This window comes from Neolamprologus multifasciatus, chromosome 10 (assembly GCF_963576455.1).
Source record: "Neolamprologus multifasciatus chromosome 10, fNeoMul1.2, whole genome shotgun sequence".
Classification (NCBI taxonomy): Eukaryota; Metazoa; Chordata; class Actinopteri; order Cichliformes; family Cichlidae; genus Neolamprologus; species Neolamprologus multifasciatus.
The window spans coordinates 13,599,525-13,618,180 of NC_140448.1; the positions used below are offsets into that span (position 1 = coordinate 13,599,525).

Below are 18,656 nucleotides of genomic sequence, written 5' to 3' on the forward strand. Positions count from 1 at the left end.
CGTGACGTCGTGAGAGGGGGTGCGGCCAGGATTTTTGGTCGAGGTGCCATTTTAGTAGGCCAAACAAAGCGAGCGAAAGCACACGAATAATATCAGCTTGTTTGCTAACCGCCAGTACAAATGTAAGAAAGAAAGAAGAAGAATATCAGCTATGGTTCGTACTTGCTGTGTGATGGGTTGTAACGTTAGATCGCACGACCGGCAAGGGAATAAGCTTGAAAATGGGCTGTCTTTTCATTGTTTCCCCACCTGGAAGCAAAACCAGGGAGCTCGTGTGTCGGATGTTACCAAAAGAAGGCGTCTAGCCTGGATAGCAGCTGTGAGACGAGCTGATATCCAGTTCTCTACCATCCCCAGATATCTGTTGGTGTGTTCCAGACATTTTCATTCGGGTAAGTTCTAAATAAGTTCATATTACTTGGTATAGCCTATTGGTTTTATTTGCGATGGGCTCTGAAGTCATAGCAAATTTGAACAAATATCTCAATGTGTGATTTTGCATAACTGCGTTCTATTTACAGAGTTGCTAATTACTTAGCATAATTGCAGGCAAACCAGCCTATGAAATGGATGAAACAAATCCTGACTGGGTTCCAACGCTATACATGGGGCACTCCGAAATCCCTGCTTCAAACTTGGACCGTCACAGACGACGAATGCGACGAAAGCAGCAAAGAGCTGCAGTCGGAGGTAAATACAACTCCTACCACCACCAACATAAAAAAAAATGCTCTCACTGTCCGGTAATCAGCTCATAGCTTTTTGATGAGTCATGCACTTTTAATTGGGCTTCTGGTGAACATTTGCCTTATATGTATGCACTCATTGTATCTGACAGGCTTTAGTAATGGAGGAGCAGAGTCTGAAGGTGAGGCCTGCATAGAAGTTACATGAAGAGCTGCCAGAGATGGACACGTCAGAAGACAGACACCTTAATCACCACGTGATGGAGGCTGTGGCCAAGAGTGGAGGCTGAGGTAGTAGCAGCAAATGTAGAAAATGGAGATCAGACAGAGAGAGACACAGAAGCTAAAAGACAGCCGATGGATTGTGTGTGCTGGGAACAGAGCAGAAATAAAGAAGCTGTTGGAGGAGAACAGAACACTTGAATCACAGTTGAAAAAGACAGCTGAATGAAAAATGTTTTAAAGGATGACACCAAAAAAGTAAAATATACTGGAATACCTCGTTTTGCTATTTTACTGTCCTTATTCAACAATGTAAAAGCTTTCCTGCCAGCATCAAAGAAACTGGCATTTCCAAATGCTTTTACTCACACTCATCCGCCTTACATTTGATCTTCCTGTCCAGCATCTTTGTGCGCAGAGGTTAAGATCCCCGCGTTTACAAAAGGCTTCTGTCAACTTGATGCCAAGGACATTGAAGATACAAGAGCTATTGCCCACCTAATAATTCATGTCAAGCGAGTTGTAGGTAGTTTACGCAACAGGTACAAAATGCTGCATACCACCATGTTGGTGTAGGTCAGATTACTTCTTTAATGTGAGGGTGAAGAGGAGACCCTTCAGGATAAGATAGTGAAGGTTTTCTGCGTTTTGGTGAACATGTGCCCTATTGTGGTAGTAAAACCAAGGGAAAATGAAACTTGCTCTTAAGTACTATTAAAAGTCTTGTGCTGTGTGTATATATAGTTATAATTTTTTAAAAGATACAGTAAATTTACAGAATGTTAGTGGGTGTTATTATGTAAATGCTGTCATTATTTTATTATATAATATATATTTATTATAAAAAAATTGTCATTTGTAAACCATAAACGACATTGATTCTACATTGTAACTGATTTGATGTTCTATAAAGCGGTTTTAATAACAGGCAAAAATTTGTTTGTTTCTTTATTCAACTTTTAAACAGTGGTACTTAGTAAGTACATATTCAGTAAGTGAAAATTATTTGCATGGCAATGCACTTCAGGCATCAATCTAGACCCCCTAAATAAAAAGATATGGGGCATTCAGAACAGAACTATGCTTGGAGAAATATTTTCCCACCAGTTCTGGAAGGCACACTTTTTTTTTTTTTTTTTCTTTGGAAGACTGCTTGTGCTCTCTTCAAACGTGGTTCCCAGAAATCTACATCAGGGAAGATGCGTACCACAGCCATGTCTCTTTGGGTCCATACAACGAGGTTCCAGTGGTTGGAGCTGGTGACAAAGATTTGTGTTTGCACCTGTGAGTAGTAGGGGTGCGCGCTCTTTAAGTGAAGTCTATTTGCAGCTGACTCCAGGCAGAAGTCTTTATCCTGTGCATCCAATGCCTGCTTAATGCTGTCCGTTGTGTATTTAAAAGGACACTTAATCTCCAGGCACCCCTCCCCACAACAGTCACACATTGTGAGATGCTCCAAGTTCAGGAAAAATTGTGTTCACAATAAAACTGCATAAACGAACCTGCAGTTTGTAGTGATGTGCTGCAATTTTTTTTGGGTGTAGGCCTTTCATGCGTCCTCTTCATGCTCCACTCCCCATCTTGTTTGTGTAACAGACACAGTTTTCAGGGTAGCTCACACAATTAACACTTTGAGCTGGTGTTTCCAAACTTGTGGCAAATACAGCGTGCATCACTGAAGCTGTGATTCTTCCTCCACACCATCGAAACCAACTTATTGTGCTGAAGTCTTGTGTGTCCTTCAGTAGCTTCTGCCTGCTCTTCAGTCACTGTTACAGCATTTAGACACTTTATACAGTGCAGCTGTAGATCTGTAAGGCCAAGGAACTGTGTGCCTTTGTTTTGTAAAAATGCCAGAGACTGGGGTAATGTAGGTGAATATACAGTGTATTTAGTGTAATATTTCTCAGTTCCTGACAAACCCACAGCTTTACTGTGTTCCAGCAGTGTATCCAATAGCGGTGACAACTCCTCCAGAGTAGCAGGTGGGATTTTTCTTTTTTGAGGACGGCTTTTTTAGCCTTTCACTACAGACGGCCTGTTTATGTTTTGATCGAGAGCATTTTTTAAAAACGGTGCCTGCTTAAACAAAGCACACATTTCATTGGTTCCTCTCATATCACGTGTTGTAAGTAAATGTGGCATTTGATCATAGCGTGGAGGCAGCATGGCTGTGTATGGGCATGTTTACAAAGGTTGTCATAGGGAAGGTATGTAAGAAAGGAATAACTAAAACTGAAAATAGGGAGACAGGAGTCATCAAGTGCAGAGGATCTCATTCAAAACTTATAATGCCATTTTAATTTCATGCATATCAAATGTTTATGGCAATAGAAAATTATTACTTTAAAGTCCATTTAATAACACAGTATTGGCTATATTGTCAGTTAAGTACAAGACAAACAAACTAAACCCATGCCATTACAATGTATTCTGTACAGAAAAATAAAATAGTTGAATTGCATTTAAACATGAAGGAATTGTGAGTAATATGACTCTGTCACATAAAAGAAATGGGCATCATGAGTACAATTCCTTTTGAACAACTGTGACAGGATGATCACAAAATCCCCCTTTAGGGCTCAGCATAGGGGATCATCTGCCTCCATCTCACCCTGTCCCTAGCACACTTTTCTGTCCTCCTATTTCACTACATGAACCTTCCATAAACCCTCTCTGTGATCTTCCTTTTTTCCTCCTCCCTGGAAGTTCCATCTTCTTTTTTTTTTTTTTTTTTTTTTTTTTTTTTTTTTTTTTTTTTGTCTAAAGGCGAAGAAAGATGCCCAACGGATTTTCTTTACCAAATTGACCATCCCAGCTTTGCCGTAATGGTCCATTTGATTCACCTTTTATTCTTTATTTTATTTTCACTTGCTGAATACGGGACAGACTTGACTGGGGGAAAGAAAAGGGAGAAAGAAAGAGGGGAAGAAAAACAGTTGAGAAGAGGGACGGGGGAGAAGGGCAAAAAACAAAAACCAACAGAATAAGCAGAAGAAAAAAAAAAAAAAAAAAAAAAATACATATATCGATCACCTGGATCACCTGTTGAGAAAGAAAAAAGAAAACAAGCAGAAGAAAACGAGAGTAATACAATAAACCACATCACAATGATATATGGGAATATGACAGTAAATACTAAATATTAAACATTATTGTGCAGCACGTAAGATCGACAGCACAGTGTGCATTGAGGTAGGAGCCAAAAAGGGTGTAGTTTGTGTGTGTGATCACCCGTGTGTACACCTGTGAGCATGGACGCGCTTGTTTTCTTAAAAGGTTCCCTCATGTAATGATCTGCTAGAGGGTGTGGGGGGCCACTGCCCCGTCCTCCAGGGCATGAAGCAGGTATGGAGGAGATCAAAACCCCAGACATCCAGAGGCCCCCAGAACACAAGAGACCAAGGAAGACCAACAGAGGGGCAGCCGCGCCACTGTCCCAGAAAGAGCTGAGGAGAGTCCCAGATGAGGGGTCACCCAGCAGCCACGGAGCAGAAGCCAGGGGGGGCTGCAGTGACGTGCCCGTGAGCTCCGCCGGCAGCCAGCTGTGCCTGAGTGACCGAGCCCCAGGCCGAGAGGCCGGGGGCACCCCACCTCCGAAGTGGAGGAAGTTCCATCTTCAACATCTTTTGTCCAGTGTATCCATCATCCCTCTTCTGCACATGTCCAGGCCATCTTGGCTCTCCGACTTTGTGTCCAAATGGCTCAACCTGAGCTGTCCTGTCCATTCTGGTCGCTTCTACTAAAAACATTGTCATCTTCAACTCTGTTGTTCACAAAATCCAAATTTCTTTAGATTTTCTACCATTTAATATATAAGCTAAATGTTTTGGGTTTTTTTTTTGTTATATAATACTAATAACTATGTGATTATACTTGAAATACTTGCTGAATCCTTCCTCATTCTTTCCTTTAATTATGTCTTATACAAAAAAGTAATATAAAAGCAGAGTATTGCATAAAGCCTTGCATTGCTGGATGCTGCCAAATAAAAGTTTGTGAATTCCTGAGACAATCACCATTGTGAGATTTATGCAAATCAGGTATTCTTTTTAAAATTTCTGTCATTAAATACACTATGTATTTATCCAGTTACATCTTGTCCGGGTTTCGTGCTTTGTTCCATAGCAGCAGCGATGCTGTGAATACTGACTCGATCGTGTGAATGTTCAAGCCTTTGTTTCTGCACACTGTGGCGAACACCATAACAAAAGTAGATGATCAAACCTGTTCAAAATTTTAAAAGAAACGTAGAGGTCACACATATAAAAAGAGATATTTTTGCACACGTATAATCTTTTTTATGTATTTTGTAACAGAAATGTGCTGCACATACCTACTCCCATCCACACTGTATAGCGGATCCAAGTGTCTGATCCAAGCTGAGCCATTAGATGGACATTGACAAAGGTACTAAAAATAGGAAGTAATGGGACAAAAGGAACCTGGGGATATAAAAGAGGAGAAGCATTGTTAAAAGATATTAAAGGAAAAAAAAAAACCCAAACCTCCCAAAATTCAGAACTTTAGAGCTTAAAAAATAAATAAACATGTAATGATAATACAGGTTGGCTAAATTTCTGTTTCTATTTCTATGCTTTCATTAATCAGTCTTCACTGTCTTTCTTTCATACCATGAAAGCAGCTTCTGCTGTATTCTGCGGTTGCCTCCAGACGATGAGGATGATTAGAAAAATCATTGCTACTATCACAGAAAGACAAAGTATGCTCCACCACTCCAGGGCTTGCAGGTAATCTACAGCCTCAGATACGAAGACGCTGAGAACAACTGCTAAAAAGACTGAGGAGAATCAATAAATCAATACGTTTGAGTTCTATTAATCAAAAATTAAATAAATAAAAAGTACAGTACAACAGAAAGATGATGACTCACTAATAACAAAAGTTAAAAGGGACACATTTTTTGATGTCCTTGTAGTGGCTTGGTATGAAGGACATAATATCCCTCCAATGGTAAAAGGTTCTGCTTTGCTTAGACTAGAATCATCACTGAGGTCAGTTTGATACCTGTAAAATTAAGGAAATATAATTTAAAAAATGTGAAAACATTTAAGGTGTTTAGTTATTTCTACTAATAATATTCTCGTAAAGCACCAAATTATTATATTCCTGTTTTTTTTTTCTTGTTCACATCCTGGAGTCTATTTTTAATGTCTGAACAACACACATCCAGTCAACAGCACTTCATTACATGATCTTTTGGAATTATAAGTGACTGATTAAAGTAAAGAAAACCTGATGTCTTCATAAACTCTTCAAACAAGCAAACCCTGAGTCATTCATCTGTTTAATTTCATTATGCTCATTAGTGTGCATTGTTATTTCCCTACCTAGCGTACTCACACATTTTATGACAGTAATATGACCGTATCATAGTCAATATTTTGAGGTTGTTGAGCCATTTTGTGACTGACCTGTGTATCTACACATATTATTAGGTATACTGTAAGCATCATAGAAGGCAGTAATAATATTAATTCATTTGTATAAACAACTTAATTCCGTCTCTTATCACAGGTTCTTCCTAACCACTCATAAAGGTAAGCTTCTTTCAATAACAAATATACAACCTTGTCTATGCATATATGTCTTGAGTGACCGCTTATTTCTCTATACAGTGGCTTGCAAAAGTATTCGGCCCCCTTGAACTTTTCCACATTTTGTCCCATCACAGCCACAAACATGAATCAATTTTATTGACAGGAACAAAGCGCATCAAGATACAGTTTTAAACTGATGCTTTGTCTGTTAGACATATTACCATTTCATCCTTTCAGTTAGAAACCATTTTATATTTGAAGGATTCATAGGTTAGTGATTGAACAAACAAAAAACATTCCTCTGAAAATGGTCAGGTACAAGGACTGAACTAAAGCTGAGTGAGAAAGCAGCCAGTGTGCAAAGAAAAACTTTGAAAGACCTTCAGAAAGCTGGACAACTAATGGTAAAGACCACTTTTAAAAAGCGCAAGAAAGTCTTGTTTGTTAGGTGCAAAATATAAAGAAATAAGTTGATTTTTTCCCAGTGCTGTAGCAATTATTTTGGATCAGAGTGATAATAAATGCTAACACCACTACTAATGATAAGCAGTAACAAGTGCAGTGCCAACATGCATACTTGTGATGATCTGTACCTTAATATGAGAATGCAAATGGCAACAAGTGTGTAGGCAAACAGGGTTCCAATCGACATCATGTCAACCAGCGACTTCAGGTCAAACAATAAAGCCATGATAGCTGCAAAGAAGTAGGAGAAATTAAATATGTTTATAAATTCTGCAACCATTTTATCAGTGTAGTAGCTGATGGCCTTAACAAAATCAAATAATTAAAAAATGCAATTTAAAAAATTATATTATAATCTCTTCTAAAGTTAGTTATACCTGCTACAACCCCTGAAGCCAGTGTAGCAATGACAGGACTTTGTCTGTCACTCATGTTACTGAGAGGTCTGAAGAGCAGTCCATCCCGGGCCATGGCAAAGAGAACACGAGGCATCGGGAACATTGATCCTAGAAGGCTTCGGGAAAAAAGCTCATAGCTCATTAACAGCAATTCAGTTATTCTCGTGTCCCTGTTTTAATTTCTAGTAATGATCCCAGTGATTTTATTTGGTGTATGTGCTATAAATGTCACCAAAGGAATATTGTAATGTATAAAGAATTGTAGGTTTGTTTATACGTGATACATCATGCATTATACCTTGTTGAGAGCGCACAGAGTGATCCCACAGCAACTGCATACTTTGCAGGGCCCCAACCGATGTATGTAAAGGCCACAGGCAGTGGACTGTGAACGTTGAGCAAATAGTATGGCATCAAAAGAGTCAGGGTAGCAGACACACCAAAATAAGCCAAGAAGCAGATAAGGAGAGACGCCACAATCCCGAGTGGGATTGACTTCTGAGGATTCTGAACCTCCTCTCCTAAAGAAAAACACAAAATTATCCCAGTGTGGTTTATGCCATCATTTAATCTTTAGATGTGTTTTTATGACATAGCACCATGTCTATAAAATAAACTATTTTACAAAATGTATATGCTGTAGAGAATATTCTAGTGTGCAAAGATCTCTGTGTTTTTCTGGACAATTGAAATTGCCACAAACATCTTCTGAAGTCATTGTGATCAAATTTTCACTTTTCTTATACAGTGCATTATAATTACTGGCTTTGCACTTAAAGGGTTTTGAAACACAAATTCTAAAAGTTACCTGTTGTTGCAATGCAGTCAAATCCAACAAATGCATAAAAGCAAGTGGCTGCTCCTGCTAATGTCCCCTCAAAACCAAAAGGGAAAAATCCTCCACTGCCATATGTGGTGGTTTTATTCAGGGTCGTATAGTTCCTGTAAACAGTGATCAACAGTCAAGCAGCTAAAAAAAAGAAAGAAAAATACAGCAGAAGCCAAAATAACGGGGGAAGGGGGAGGCCATACTCGGATTGGTTTGGAAGGGTGTCTTCATATCTGTACCAGTTGTTGATGTCCCCCTTTATGAACCCAGAGAGGATAACAAAGAGCAACACCAGGATGTTAACTGCTGTAAAAACTTTATTTACAGTGGCCGATTCTTTAACACCAAATGCAAGAATCCCTAGAAAGAAAAATATATAAGAATTAATTTCACCATGTCAATGAACCTAGTGGAAACTCATTTGTCAAATATTTACTTTAGTCAAAAATATGTAGGACACTTCAACCTCTTGTGTGTTTTTTTTTTTAATCATTTTTTAAACTTACAATAAACTAAGAGTACCTGTATTATGTTAATAAATAATTAGGTTTTTAGTATATGAAACTTACCTGCCAAGAGCATAATGATACCTGCTGCAAAGAAGTCTGGATAGGGAGCCAATCCAGGTAAATCCATTGCAACCTGTTTGCCTAAAGAGTTGGCAATTACATTTCCAATGAGATCATCAAAGGTCCCACTCCAGGCTCTGGCTACACTTGATGTCCCTTAACAACAGAAGCCATTAGCAAACAGTACCTGGTGTTACTTAAAATCACTTGACAAATATTATTTTAATCTATGATTTTTCCAGGATTAATATTCATTCAATGGCCTTATTGTTACCTATGACATAAGACAGCAGCAGGTTCCAGCCCGTGACAAAAGCCCATATCTCACCCACAGTCACGTAGCTATAGAGATAAGCAGAGCCAGTTTTGGGAACACGAGCTCCAAATTCAGCATAACACAGTCCTGCAAAGATGGAGGCCACTGCTGCTATCAGGAAGGAGATTATGATACTAGGCCCGGCCACAGCTCTGGCCACTTCTCCTGAAAGCACATACACACCGGCCCCCAGTGTGCTGCCGACCCCAAGAGCCACCAAATCAAGGGTAGTCAGACACCGGCGAAAGTTGGACACTTCACCCTCAGGCTCCAGAGGTTTTCTACGTGAAATATTCTGCAGAAACTGCAGCACCTTTGCACCGGACATCTGTGATAATTAGGAATTATTCAGTTAATTGTGTGGGTACTAGAAGAAAATCAAAACTTGAGAACTGGCAGTGAGAAAATTGTGAATACAACCAGGACTAGATTTTAACTATTTTTTATGCTGTTATCTGATCAAACAAAGTAAATTTGTTTTGTTTTACAGTTCATTTAATCCGAGTTGGTAAATGATAAATGGACTAGTTCTTACGTAGCACTGTTCTGCTCTACTTGAGCACTCAAAGCCTTTATGCATTTAGTAATTATTATTATTAGTGTATAAATCACCATATGACTTCACATATGAACAAGCTCACGTTTCATACCATCAACAGTAAGCTACAACTACACATACACAAACTTTACTGAACAGTAGAAACTATAAGCACTAATTTTTACTTTGTTATTCATGCAATAATTTGACAAGTATATTTCATGGTCTATTTGCTGAGTAAATGAGGGCACATAGTGCTTTATCATAATAAATTTATGATTTTACAGTGTTTATATAACGTACCGATGATTCACCGTGACTCAGATACGATGTCATTACAAATTAAGCCATGCACACTAATTACACAAACTAACAAACAGAGATTACAGCTGACATATTAAAGTCACATCAATAAAAAAAAAGAGAGAGACATTCCTTACCTTTCTAGCTGAATGCTGTGTGAGTCTGTTTTGATCTGTCCCACTCCACACTGTGTATGGAATAAATTCATTCACCGTGAACTCTTCACAGCCCAACATTTTTTTTACACATTATGTTACATTTCAGACTTATGTGCCATTTCTGAAAAAGAGTGGATCAGAATGATTTGTGTGAGCACTCACATATCAAGACTTTATAAAGGTGGGAGCAAGCGGGAAAAAGACTTATTTTAGCTGTTTTTTGTGCGTAGATGACACTTATACTAAACATGTTTTTACATTTGAATTCAACTGAATGCTATAAAAAAAAAAGCTATTGAAACCTTAATGATGAATTGCTCTTACTGATTCATACATTCAGTCATAAAGACGTGCTGGTGAATTTATTAATTCACTTTATAATTTATTTTCGCTTCAAATCTAGAAACACATTTACTCATTTATTGTCATTTCTTTCAATAATATGTGAACAAATTAACCATGCACTAATTTGCTGTAAGATTATTGGCCTCATTTACCAAATGTTACTGTTAATGGTTCTCACAGTACTTTATACGCCTGCTGATTAGCATCCCAAGGTCTGCATGTAGTATGACGACCTTCCTCTAGCTATAAAGAAGTTGACTGAAACTTAGAACAGACTTATTAGACTTATTGTAACCTCTGGAGAGCTTCCGTGTGCTTGATGTCTCGTGAACATACAGTCACCTTGGGACCCTGGTAAGTCAACACGTTGTAAAGTGAAATGGTTTTCACTGGAGACATCTCCTCAGCAACAAATTGACTTGTTCATCAGAGCGGGAATAAACTAATTGTTTGGAGAACAATTAGTTGAACATAAGGGTACAATCCATTGCTTCCAGGAGTTCATGGAATCACAATGCAGATGAAATACAATAAAAATGTAAACATGAAAAAGGCACTTAGTTATTACATAATAAAAATAGTAATACTACTACTAATAATAATATTACACAGAATCCTGTTCCAAATCCAGTTTAAAATGCCATTTTTATCAAAGCCTGTACAGAAAAGCAATCTCCACAACTCGTCTTTTTTAATCCAACAATGAGGCTGTGTACTAGGAAATACATTAATTTTAATTTGTAATAGCGTAGACAAAAGAATAGATTTTAAGCCCCAACCTATCCTCTGCCACTTTAGATGTGATTTCTTTCAGGAGGAGTGAACTGTGAGCTGACTTCATTAGCTGAAGGAAATGGCCTATCCTTCTCTTTGTTAATGATTCATCTGCAGAAAGAGGTTCAGAAGCCAGCAGCATTGTCTAGTGAAATCATTCAGCAGTCAGGATATTTTGGAAAAAGTCCTTAAAATCGGTGAATAGCTGCAGATTGACTGTTTCACATGTCTTTAAGTAATACTCGGGAATTTGGGAGGTAAGTTTTATTTGAGCTTATATGCCCTATTTTTGTTGTTTTAAATGGATGTTTAAAAAGCAGGACATTATTTTTACCAATAGACCCATAACTACTTTCTGATTTAGGTTTTTAATCATTTGAAACCAGTAATAAAACCATGGTTAGTGGCTTTATTGATTTTAAAACGCTTTTGAATCAATTTTTAATCACAGTTTAGTTAAAACTGTTGAATTAACTGAGTTACTTTCTGTTTTTTTAACATTTACCTGCAAGATGTAATAAATCCTAATTGTAGAAAATTTATGTGTTTTTTTTGTTTCTCCTTAGAGCAATAAAAATTCTTCTTCTTCTCCGTAATGTGGCAAACAATGGCTCCTAGGGGTTGTAGTTGCTTCATTATCACGGCTCTGCCCCAGCATTTTTCCAGCAGTATTAACCAGCTGCAGCAGGGCCGCTATGGCTTTTCTCCATGGTGACTGGGTTCACTGGCCATAGCATTTGCAGGAAGGTCATTAGAGTGTGACTTCTCTCTTGGCTCATGTATATCCTGTGCTTGTTTCAGTTCATCTAGGATATTTCAAGAACACTATGACACTGTTAGTGAGGTGTGAAATATTTAAATTTATCTCTTCTTAGAATTACAACTAAAGAAGTCAGCTCATTAAGAAAAATCCTAACTCTTAGAAAACTTCTGTATCTGAGTGTTCTGGCTCAAGCAAGAAATATAGCCTTAGGCCATGATGGCTCATTACAATATTTTGTCCCTGCTTAAGCTGGAAAATGAACTCAATAATTGGAGTTAAATCAGTATTACACACTCGGCATATTCCTGTGTTTTTCTGAATTAAAAACGGAAAACTCTAACGATTTCACCAGTGGTACTTATTTCTAACCAATGAGTTGTTCATCTCTATGTTTCAAACAGGTAGACCTTCATCAGCATAAACATGAATAACACAAAACAACCCAGCAGGCAGATTGATGGGAGAAGTTAATATTGAAATTTTCTTCACCCTGGGAAGTCACAGAAAACAATCGTATCCAATCAAAGACAAAAAAAGATGAGACTGCTTCTGTATTATTTGACACTGCTGGGGTCCAGTTATGTGATTTCAACGTACGGACCCCACCAGAGAGCACAGATGACTGGTGATATTTTACTTGGAGGTCTTTTCCCCTTACACTTCGGCATTGCATCCAAAGATCAAGACCTTGCGGCCCGGCCAGAATCCACCCAGTGTGTCAGGTAATTTATGCTCTGAGGTGACAAAAAACCCTTTTGCAAACCAAGTGTGTCGTACTCATGCCTTTTTTTTCTTTGCACAGGTTCAATTTCCGTGGTTTTCGTTGGCTCCAGGCCATGATTTTCGCGATTGAAGAGATTAACAACAGCAGTACGCTCCTTCCCAACATCACGTTGGGCTACAAGATTTTTGACACTTGCAACACTGTGTCAAAAGCCTTGGAAGCCACCCTAAGTTTTGTGGCCCAAAATAAGATCGACTCTTTAAATTTAGATGAGTTTTGCAACTGTACTGATCACATACCATCAACCATTGCAGTAGTAGGAGCTGCTGGATCTGCTGTCTCCACAGCAGTTGCAAACTTGCTGGGTCTATTTTATATCCCTCAGGTGAGTTGATAGGTAATAGCTATGTCAACAACACATCATTACTTCCTTATCTACATCCATAAAAATTAAGTCTACATATAATGATTTTTGTGTTTGTTCAATAAATGATTTGAAAGTGGTTAAAGATAATTAAGAAGATGCAATGAAAACCTGATAGATGAACTGAGCAATTTCCTGTTTCAGATCAGTTATGCCTCGTCTAGCCGCCTACTGAGCAACAAGAATCAGTACAAGTCCTTCATGAGAACCATTCCTACAGATGAGTACCAGGCTACAGCCATGGCAGACATTATTGAGTACTTTCAGTGGAACTGGGTCATTGCTGTGGCCTCCGATGATGAGTATGGGCGTCCAGGGATTGAAAAGTTTGAGAAGGAGATGGAAGAGCGAGACATCTGCATTCATCTAAATGAACTTATTTCTCAGTACTTTGAGGATCACGAAATCAAAGCTCTGGCTGACAGGATTGAGAATTCCACAGCTAAAGTAATCGTTGTGTTCGCCAGTGGCCCAGATGTCGAACCTCTAATCAAAGAGATGGTTAGGAGAAACATCACAGATCGGATCTGGTTAGCCAGTGAAGCTTGGGCAATCTCGTCCCTTGTTGCTAAACCAGAATATCTTGATGTTATGGCAGGGACTATTGGTTTTGCTCTAAAGGCAGGTCGTATACCTGGCTTTAGAGAGTTCTTACAGCACGTCCAACCAAAGAAAGACAGTCATAATGAATTTGTCAGAGAGTTTTGGGAAGAAACTTTCAACTGCTATCTAGAAGATAGCCCGAGATTCCAAGAAAGTGAGAATGGCAGCACTAGTTTCAGGCCTTTGTGTAGTGGTGAGGAGGACATCGCAAGTGTTGAAACACCATACCTGGACTACAAACACCTTCGTATCTCCTATAACGTTTATGTTGCAGTTTATTCCATAGCACAGGCGCTACAGGACATACTCACATGCACACCTGGACGTGGACTTTTTGCAAACAATTCCTGCGCAGATATAAAAAAAATGGAAGCATGGCAGGTACAATGTATTTAATTTATGTTTAATAAAAGGAGTTAAATATTAGATATGCCAATGTGTGAATCATGAAAGCATGTTCTTCTATTTCTCAGGTCCTTAAGCAGCTTAGGCATTTGAACTACACCAACAGCATGGGAGAAAAGATGCGCTTTGATGAGAACTCAGATATGGAAGCAAATTACACCATTATAAACTGGCACAGGTCTACTGAAGATGGCTCTGTGGTTTTTGAGGAGGTTGGATATTACAACATGCATGCCAAGAGAGGAGCCAAGCTGTTCATTGACAGGACAAAGATTCTTTGGAATGGCTATAGCACAGAGGTCAGTGAAACTCTTTTGTATGTCCGTTAAAACACTGTTATTTCTTGTCATTGAGAAAAAACAAGGGAACGCGGCTCTGACATATCAGTGTCTCAGCTGATAAATGGTACTTTTTAAGGTAAAACAGCTGTCTGCATAAGTACTATCGGAGCAATAAGAGTGAACTAAAACTAAAGTTGTGATTTTATGTGAGGCTAAATGCAGATGTCACCTCTGTGGTTGTGGATTACCATTTTTCAGCTCCGAGTTTTGCATTTTGGCCTTTGCCATCTGGGAAGTAGTCCCCCTGTTGGCCACCTTTCTCTCCACCACTGGAAATGCAGTGTATGGCCCACCTTACAGGGCCAGTATTTGTTACCTTTCCACATTGGATAAAATGAACATCACACTATATTTAACCCATTAGGACAGAGTAAACACTGAGACTCACATGTATCGTATAGTTTCCACATCCATAAGTCAGGTGGTGTCTCCTTCAGTCTCTGTTATGTAAGATGGTGTGTGTGAAGCCCCATGCCTTCTGCTTCTGTAACGTAGACTTCTTTTTAAATTAGTACTGGGGGATTTCTTTAAGTGCCATCTGCAGATTTCTGTGTCTGTGTCCACAACACAGTATAATCCACACTCCAAGATAGTTCCACTGGTTTTACATTTCAGAGACACAGGCTACAACCATCTTTTATGCACGATTATCACACAGCTTTCCTGTCATCATTCAATATGCTATTATATGCATATTGATTCCTGACTTAAGGTAAAGAGCAGAACTTGGACTGGTCTTTAAAAGTTAGACAGATGTACTTTACGTCTGTCTACCTTTTAAAGACAATAACTTTTTATGGTGATGTTAAAAACAGCTGCATACACAATATACACGATCACAGAGAAAAATGTAAACTTTCTATTTTACATTTGAATGCCCATCTAAATCAATCCTTCTCATTAACCTTGCTGTTTGTTTTATCTTCTAAAGGTGCCATTCTCTAACTGCAGTGAGGACTGTGAACCTGGCACAAGAAAGGGGATCATAGACAGCATGCCTACTTGCTGCTTTGAATGCACAGAGTGTTCTGATGGTGAATACAGTAATCATAAAGGTATGTAGGTAGATGCAAAACACTCTCTGCTAATGTTAGACTTTATGAGTGGTAGAGTTTTAACACAGTTTCTCTTATACAGATGCCAGTGTTTGCGCCAAGTGTCCAAATAACTCCTGGTCAAACGGGAACCACACGTTCTGTTTCCTCAAGGAAGTCGAGTTTCTCTCCTGGACAGAACCATTTGGGATAGCTCTGGCTATATGTGCAGTACTGGGTGTTGTCTTGACAGCCTTCGTGATTGGAGTCTTTGTCAGATTTCGCAACACCCCAATTGTGAAGGCCACAAACCGAGAACTATCGTATGTGCTCCTTTTCTCACTCATCTGTTGCTTCTCCAGCTCTCTCATCTTTATTGGAGAGCCACAAGACTGGACATGCCGTTTACGCCAACCCGCCTTTGGGGTCAGTTTTGTTCTCTGCATCTCCTGCATCCTTGTCAAAACTAACAGAGTCCTTTTGGTATTTGAGGCCAAGATTCCAACGAGTCTCCATCGTAAATGGTGGGGATTGAATCTGCAGTTTCTCCTGGTGTTTCTGTGCACATTTGTCCAAGTCATGATATGTGTGGTCTGGCTTTACAACGCCCCTCCTTCTAGTTACCAAAATCATGACATCGATGAGATCATTTTTATCACATGCAATGAGGGCTCTGTGATGGCTCTTGGGTTTTTAATTGGCTACACGTGCATATTGGCAGCCATATGTTTCTTCTTTGCATTTAAGTCACGGAAACTTCCAGAAAACTTTACAGAGGCCAAGTTCATTACTTTTAGCATGCTCATATTCTTTATTGTTTGGATCTCTTTTATTCCTGCATACTTCAGTACTTACGGCAAGTTTGTTTCAGCTGTGGAGGTCATTGCTATCCTGGCATCTAGCTTTGGGATGCTAGCCTGTATCTTCTTCAACAAGGTCTACATCATCCTCTTCAAACCCTCCAGGAACACGATTGAGGAAGTCAGATGCAGCACTGCAGCCCATGCTTTCAAAGTGGCTGCCAAAGCTACATTAAAACACAGCACAACTTCAAGAAAAAAGTCCGGCAGCCTCGGTGGGTCTTCTGCTTCAACTCCTTCCTCATCCATGAGCGTCAAGACCAATGGCAATGACTACGACACTGCTTCAGGAAAGCACAGGCCAAGGGTGAGCTTTGGGAGTGGAACGGTTACCTTGTCCTTGAGTTTTGAGGAGTCCAGGAGGAGTTCTCTGATGTGATTGCTAGGTGTTGATGTGTCACCTTCACTGATCCAAATTAAGTAGGAGTGTATTTTTTTAGACTTTGTTTTGGAATTTATTTTAATGTAGATTTTTTCTTTACATTTTTTTCCCTCTCCATATTTTATCAGAATGATCAGTCGAAACAATATACTGTCTATGAATTCTGTTACTTTTAGTATTTCTGATTAATGTTAACTCTGCTAATATGGTACAACACAGCATTGCAAGCAAAATTTCCAATTGTTGCTTGTTCTTTAGAGGATTATCCACTTTCTAAAAGGCGTTCGCACTGTTTTACGGCACAATGCTCCCTCCTCTGATAAATATCCTCCTATAATCCCTCTATTGTATTTTGTTATGACATTGTAAGCTTGTAAAATACAAACTAACTACCTATAATGTGTTGTATATAATAAAAATTAACCAAGATGCAAGTAAAAATTACCTAAATTCTCTTGGAAATAGATCTTATTACCAGAAAATCTGGTGAACACACTGACTAAAGGGGATTCTGATCTTTCTAAGAACTTGCTCTGCTTGTGGTTTGCTTATCACAAGTATCTGACAACTGCAAACAGTGCAGGACTATCTCACATGTTAATGTCATTTGTGCAGTAATCCTGCCCTGCAGTCATTTCTTTACAATGTGCGTGAGATGTAAAGTGGTAGGAGGAGTAGCCATCTGCTTGCCAACTGTAAAATCTGTAACTTTTCTAAACTCTATGGGACGTGTTTATTTCAGGGCTGCAGAGATAATTTTACATAGAAAACTGTTTAACAAATCACCGAACATTTATTGAACAGACGATACAGTACACCCATAAATGTACATGTTCATGGGTGTACTGAGCACAAATAATAGTATAATAGTGGCTATGTGGAGTCTGCTCTCAAAAAAAATCCCATCATTTGTTACCAGAATATTGTGAAAGAGCACCTTGTACCTTTACAAAGCTAATGATATTTTTTGTGAACTTTCTTCTTTAAATTAAGGTTTAACTCCTTAGGAATGATAAAGGATAGAGAACTGAGTATTAACATGCATATGAAATTATCAACACAAAAGTGGAATACAATAGAGAAGGTATCATAATGTAAGGCTTCTTTGATGGTGCCGAATCTCCTGAAACTCAATACAACAAATTACATTTACAACCCTTAAAAGAAATGAATACAGGGAGACATAAAAAAAGGACAAATCCAGTTTTTTAGAGTACCCCACATTTAATCAAAATTATTACTTTGGAATGTCCTCAACTGGTCAGTAAATGACAAACCACAATGTAGTTGAGTTTCAGCAGTTCAATCTGAATATATAGTCAAAAATGTCTCTTGTCAGTTCATCAAGTCTGAGCTACACCAGAAGGAAGTGCATGTTTCAAATGAATACTGTTAATGGATGTTTGGCCAGTTATGAAATGAAATTGTTTCTTCAATTCTCCTGTTGTGAATGTATAATGTGTGTATTTAATAAAGGCAGAGATAGCCACGATGGTTTACATATTATTAGTGTCAGTACACTGACGTTGTCTATTTTTCTGACTTAGATGAAAGTCCAGTCATATCTTATGACTAATTAAAACAGGAATTATATAGCCCACACTGTGTGAACATGAAAGCCAAGACTTGGAAAATTTATAGCTCAACACCACCATCTAGGAACGCAGCCAAGGAAATATTCCTCTGAAAAGTAGTGACATTTATTGTTTCAGTGCCCAAAACCACAACCCCACATCCAAGTCTCAAAATATAATAAAATCCCACGAGCTATGTAATAGCATATTAATATAATATAATACATGTACACTATGTTACAAAAATAAGGTAAAAGGGCATCTCACAAGCACCAGACCTCCCACATGTCTCAATAAGAGGTCAGCGTGCTCAGTTATCCAGGACCACACTCGACCTGAAACTGACTGAGGTGCAGCTGGACAACCAGCTCCTCTGTTGACA

At 38.7% G+C, this 18,656-nt stretch overlaps 3 protein-coding genes across 3 annotated transcripts; 2 read left to right on the forward strand and 1 right to left on the reverse strand.

The window, feature by feature from the left end:
• Positions 1-13: 13 nt before the first annotated feature.
• LOC146509778 (uncharacterized) lies at positions 14-3,621 on the forward strand. Its single transcript, XM_085175491.1, has 4 exons — positions 14-392; positions 550-690; positions 839-868; positions 1,223-3,621. Exons 1-4 carry the CDS (start codon positions 152-154, stop codon positions 1,408-1,410), a joined length of 600 nt encoding a protein of 199 aa, XP_085031617.1. The 5' UTR covers positions 14-151; the 3' UTR covers positions 1,411-3,621.
• Positions 3,622-4,520: 899 nt separating this feature from the next.
• On the reverse strand, positions 4,521-10,370 carry LOC146509779 (cationic amino acid transporter 2). The gene is made up of 12 exons (XM_085174867.1): positions 10,025-10,370; positions 9,005-9,374; positions 8,731-8,886; positions 8,365-8,521; positions 8,141-8,274; positions 7,631-7,853; positions 7,312-7,448; positions 7,063-7,165; positions 5,803-5,936; positions 5,543-5,709; positions 5,245-5,353; positions 4,521-5,135 (listed from the first exon to the last, which is right to left on the reverse strand). Exons 1-12 carry the CDS (start codon positions 10,121-10,123, stop codon positions 4,993-4,995), a joined length of 1,932 nt encoding a protein of 643 aa, XP_085030993.1. The 5' UTR covers positions 10,124-10,370; the 3' UTR covers positions 4,521-4,992.
• Positions 10,371-12,332: 1,962 nt separating this feature from the next.
• Positions 12,333-18,551, forward strand: casr (calcium-sensing receptor). The gene is made up of 6 exons (XM_085174866.1): positions 12,333-12,649; positions 12,730-13,036; positions 13,220-14,059; positions 14,152-14,382; positions 15,356-15,479; positions 15,562-18,551. Exons 1-6 carry the CDS (start codon positions 12,465-12,467, stop codon positions 16,695-16,697), a joined length of 2,823 nt encoding a protein of 940 aa, XP_085030992.1. The 5' UTR covers positions 12,333-12,464; the 3' UTR covers positions 16,698-18,551.
• Positions 18,552-18,656: the final 105 nt, after the last annotated feature.

What these genes read in the sequence shown, in the direction of transcription:
- casr (XM_085174866.1), top strand. Translation starts at nt 12,465, where the DNA reads ATGAGACTGCTTCTGTATTATTTGACACTGCTGGGGTCCAGTTATGTG. An exon ending in GTCTATTTTATATCCCTCAG is followed by an intron (nt 13,037 to 13,219) that starts GTGAGTTGATAG and finishes TTCCTGTTTCAG; the next exon opens with ATCAGTTATGCCTCGTCTAG. An exon ending in TGAATACAGTAATCATAAAG is followed by an intron (nt 15,480 to 15,561) that starts GTATGTAGGTAG and finishes TCTCTTATACAG; the next exon opens with ATGCCAGTGTTTGCGCCAAG.
- LOC146509778 (XM_085175491.1), top strand. Translation starts at nt 152, where the DNA reads ATGGTTCGTACTTGCTGTGTGATGGGTTGTAACGTTAGATCGCACGAC. An exon ending in GCAAAGAGCTGCAGTCGGAG is followed by an intron (nt 691 to 838) that starts GTAAATACAACT and finishes TGTATCTGACAG; the next exon opens with GCTTTAGTAATGGAGGAGCA. An exon ending in TGGAGGAGCAGAGTCTGAAG is followed by an intron (nt 869 to 1,222) that starts GTGAGGCCTGCA and finishes ATTCAACAATGT; the next exon opens with AAAAGCTTTCCTGCCAGCAT.
- LOC146509779 (XM_085174867.1), bottom strand. Translation starts at nt 10,123, where the DNA reads ATGTTGGGCTGTGAAGAGTTCACGGTGAATGAATTTATTCCATACACA. An exon ending in CACAGCATTCAGCTAGAAAG is followed by an intron (nt 9,375 to 10,024) that starts GTAAGGAATGTC and finishes TAATTATCACAG; the next exon opens with ATGTCCGGTGCAAAGGTGCT. An exon ending in TATCATTATGCTCTTGGCAG is followed by an intron (nt 8,522 to 8,730) that starts GTAAGTTTCATA and finishes TTTTCTTTCTAG; the next exon opens with GGATTCTTGCATTTGGTGTT.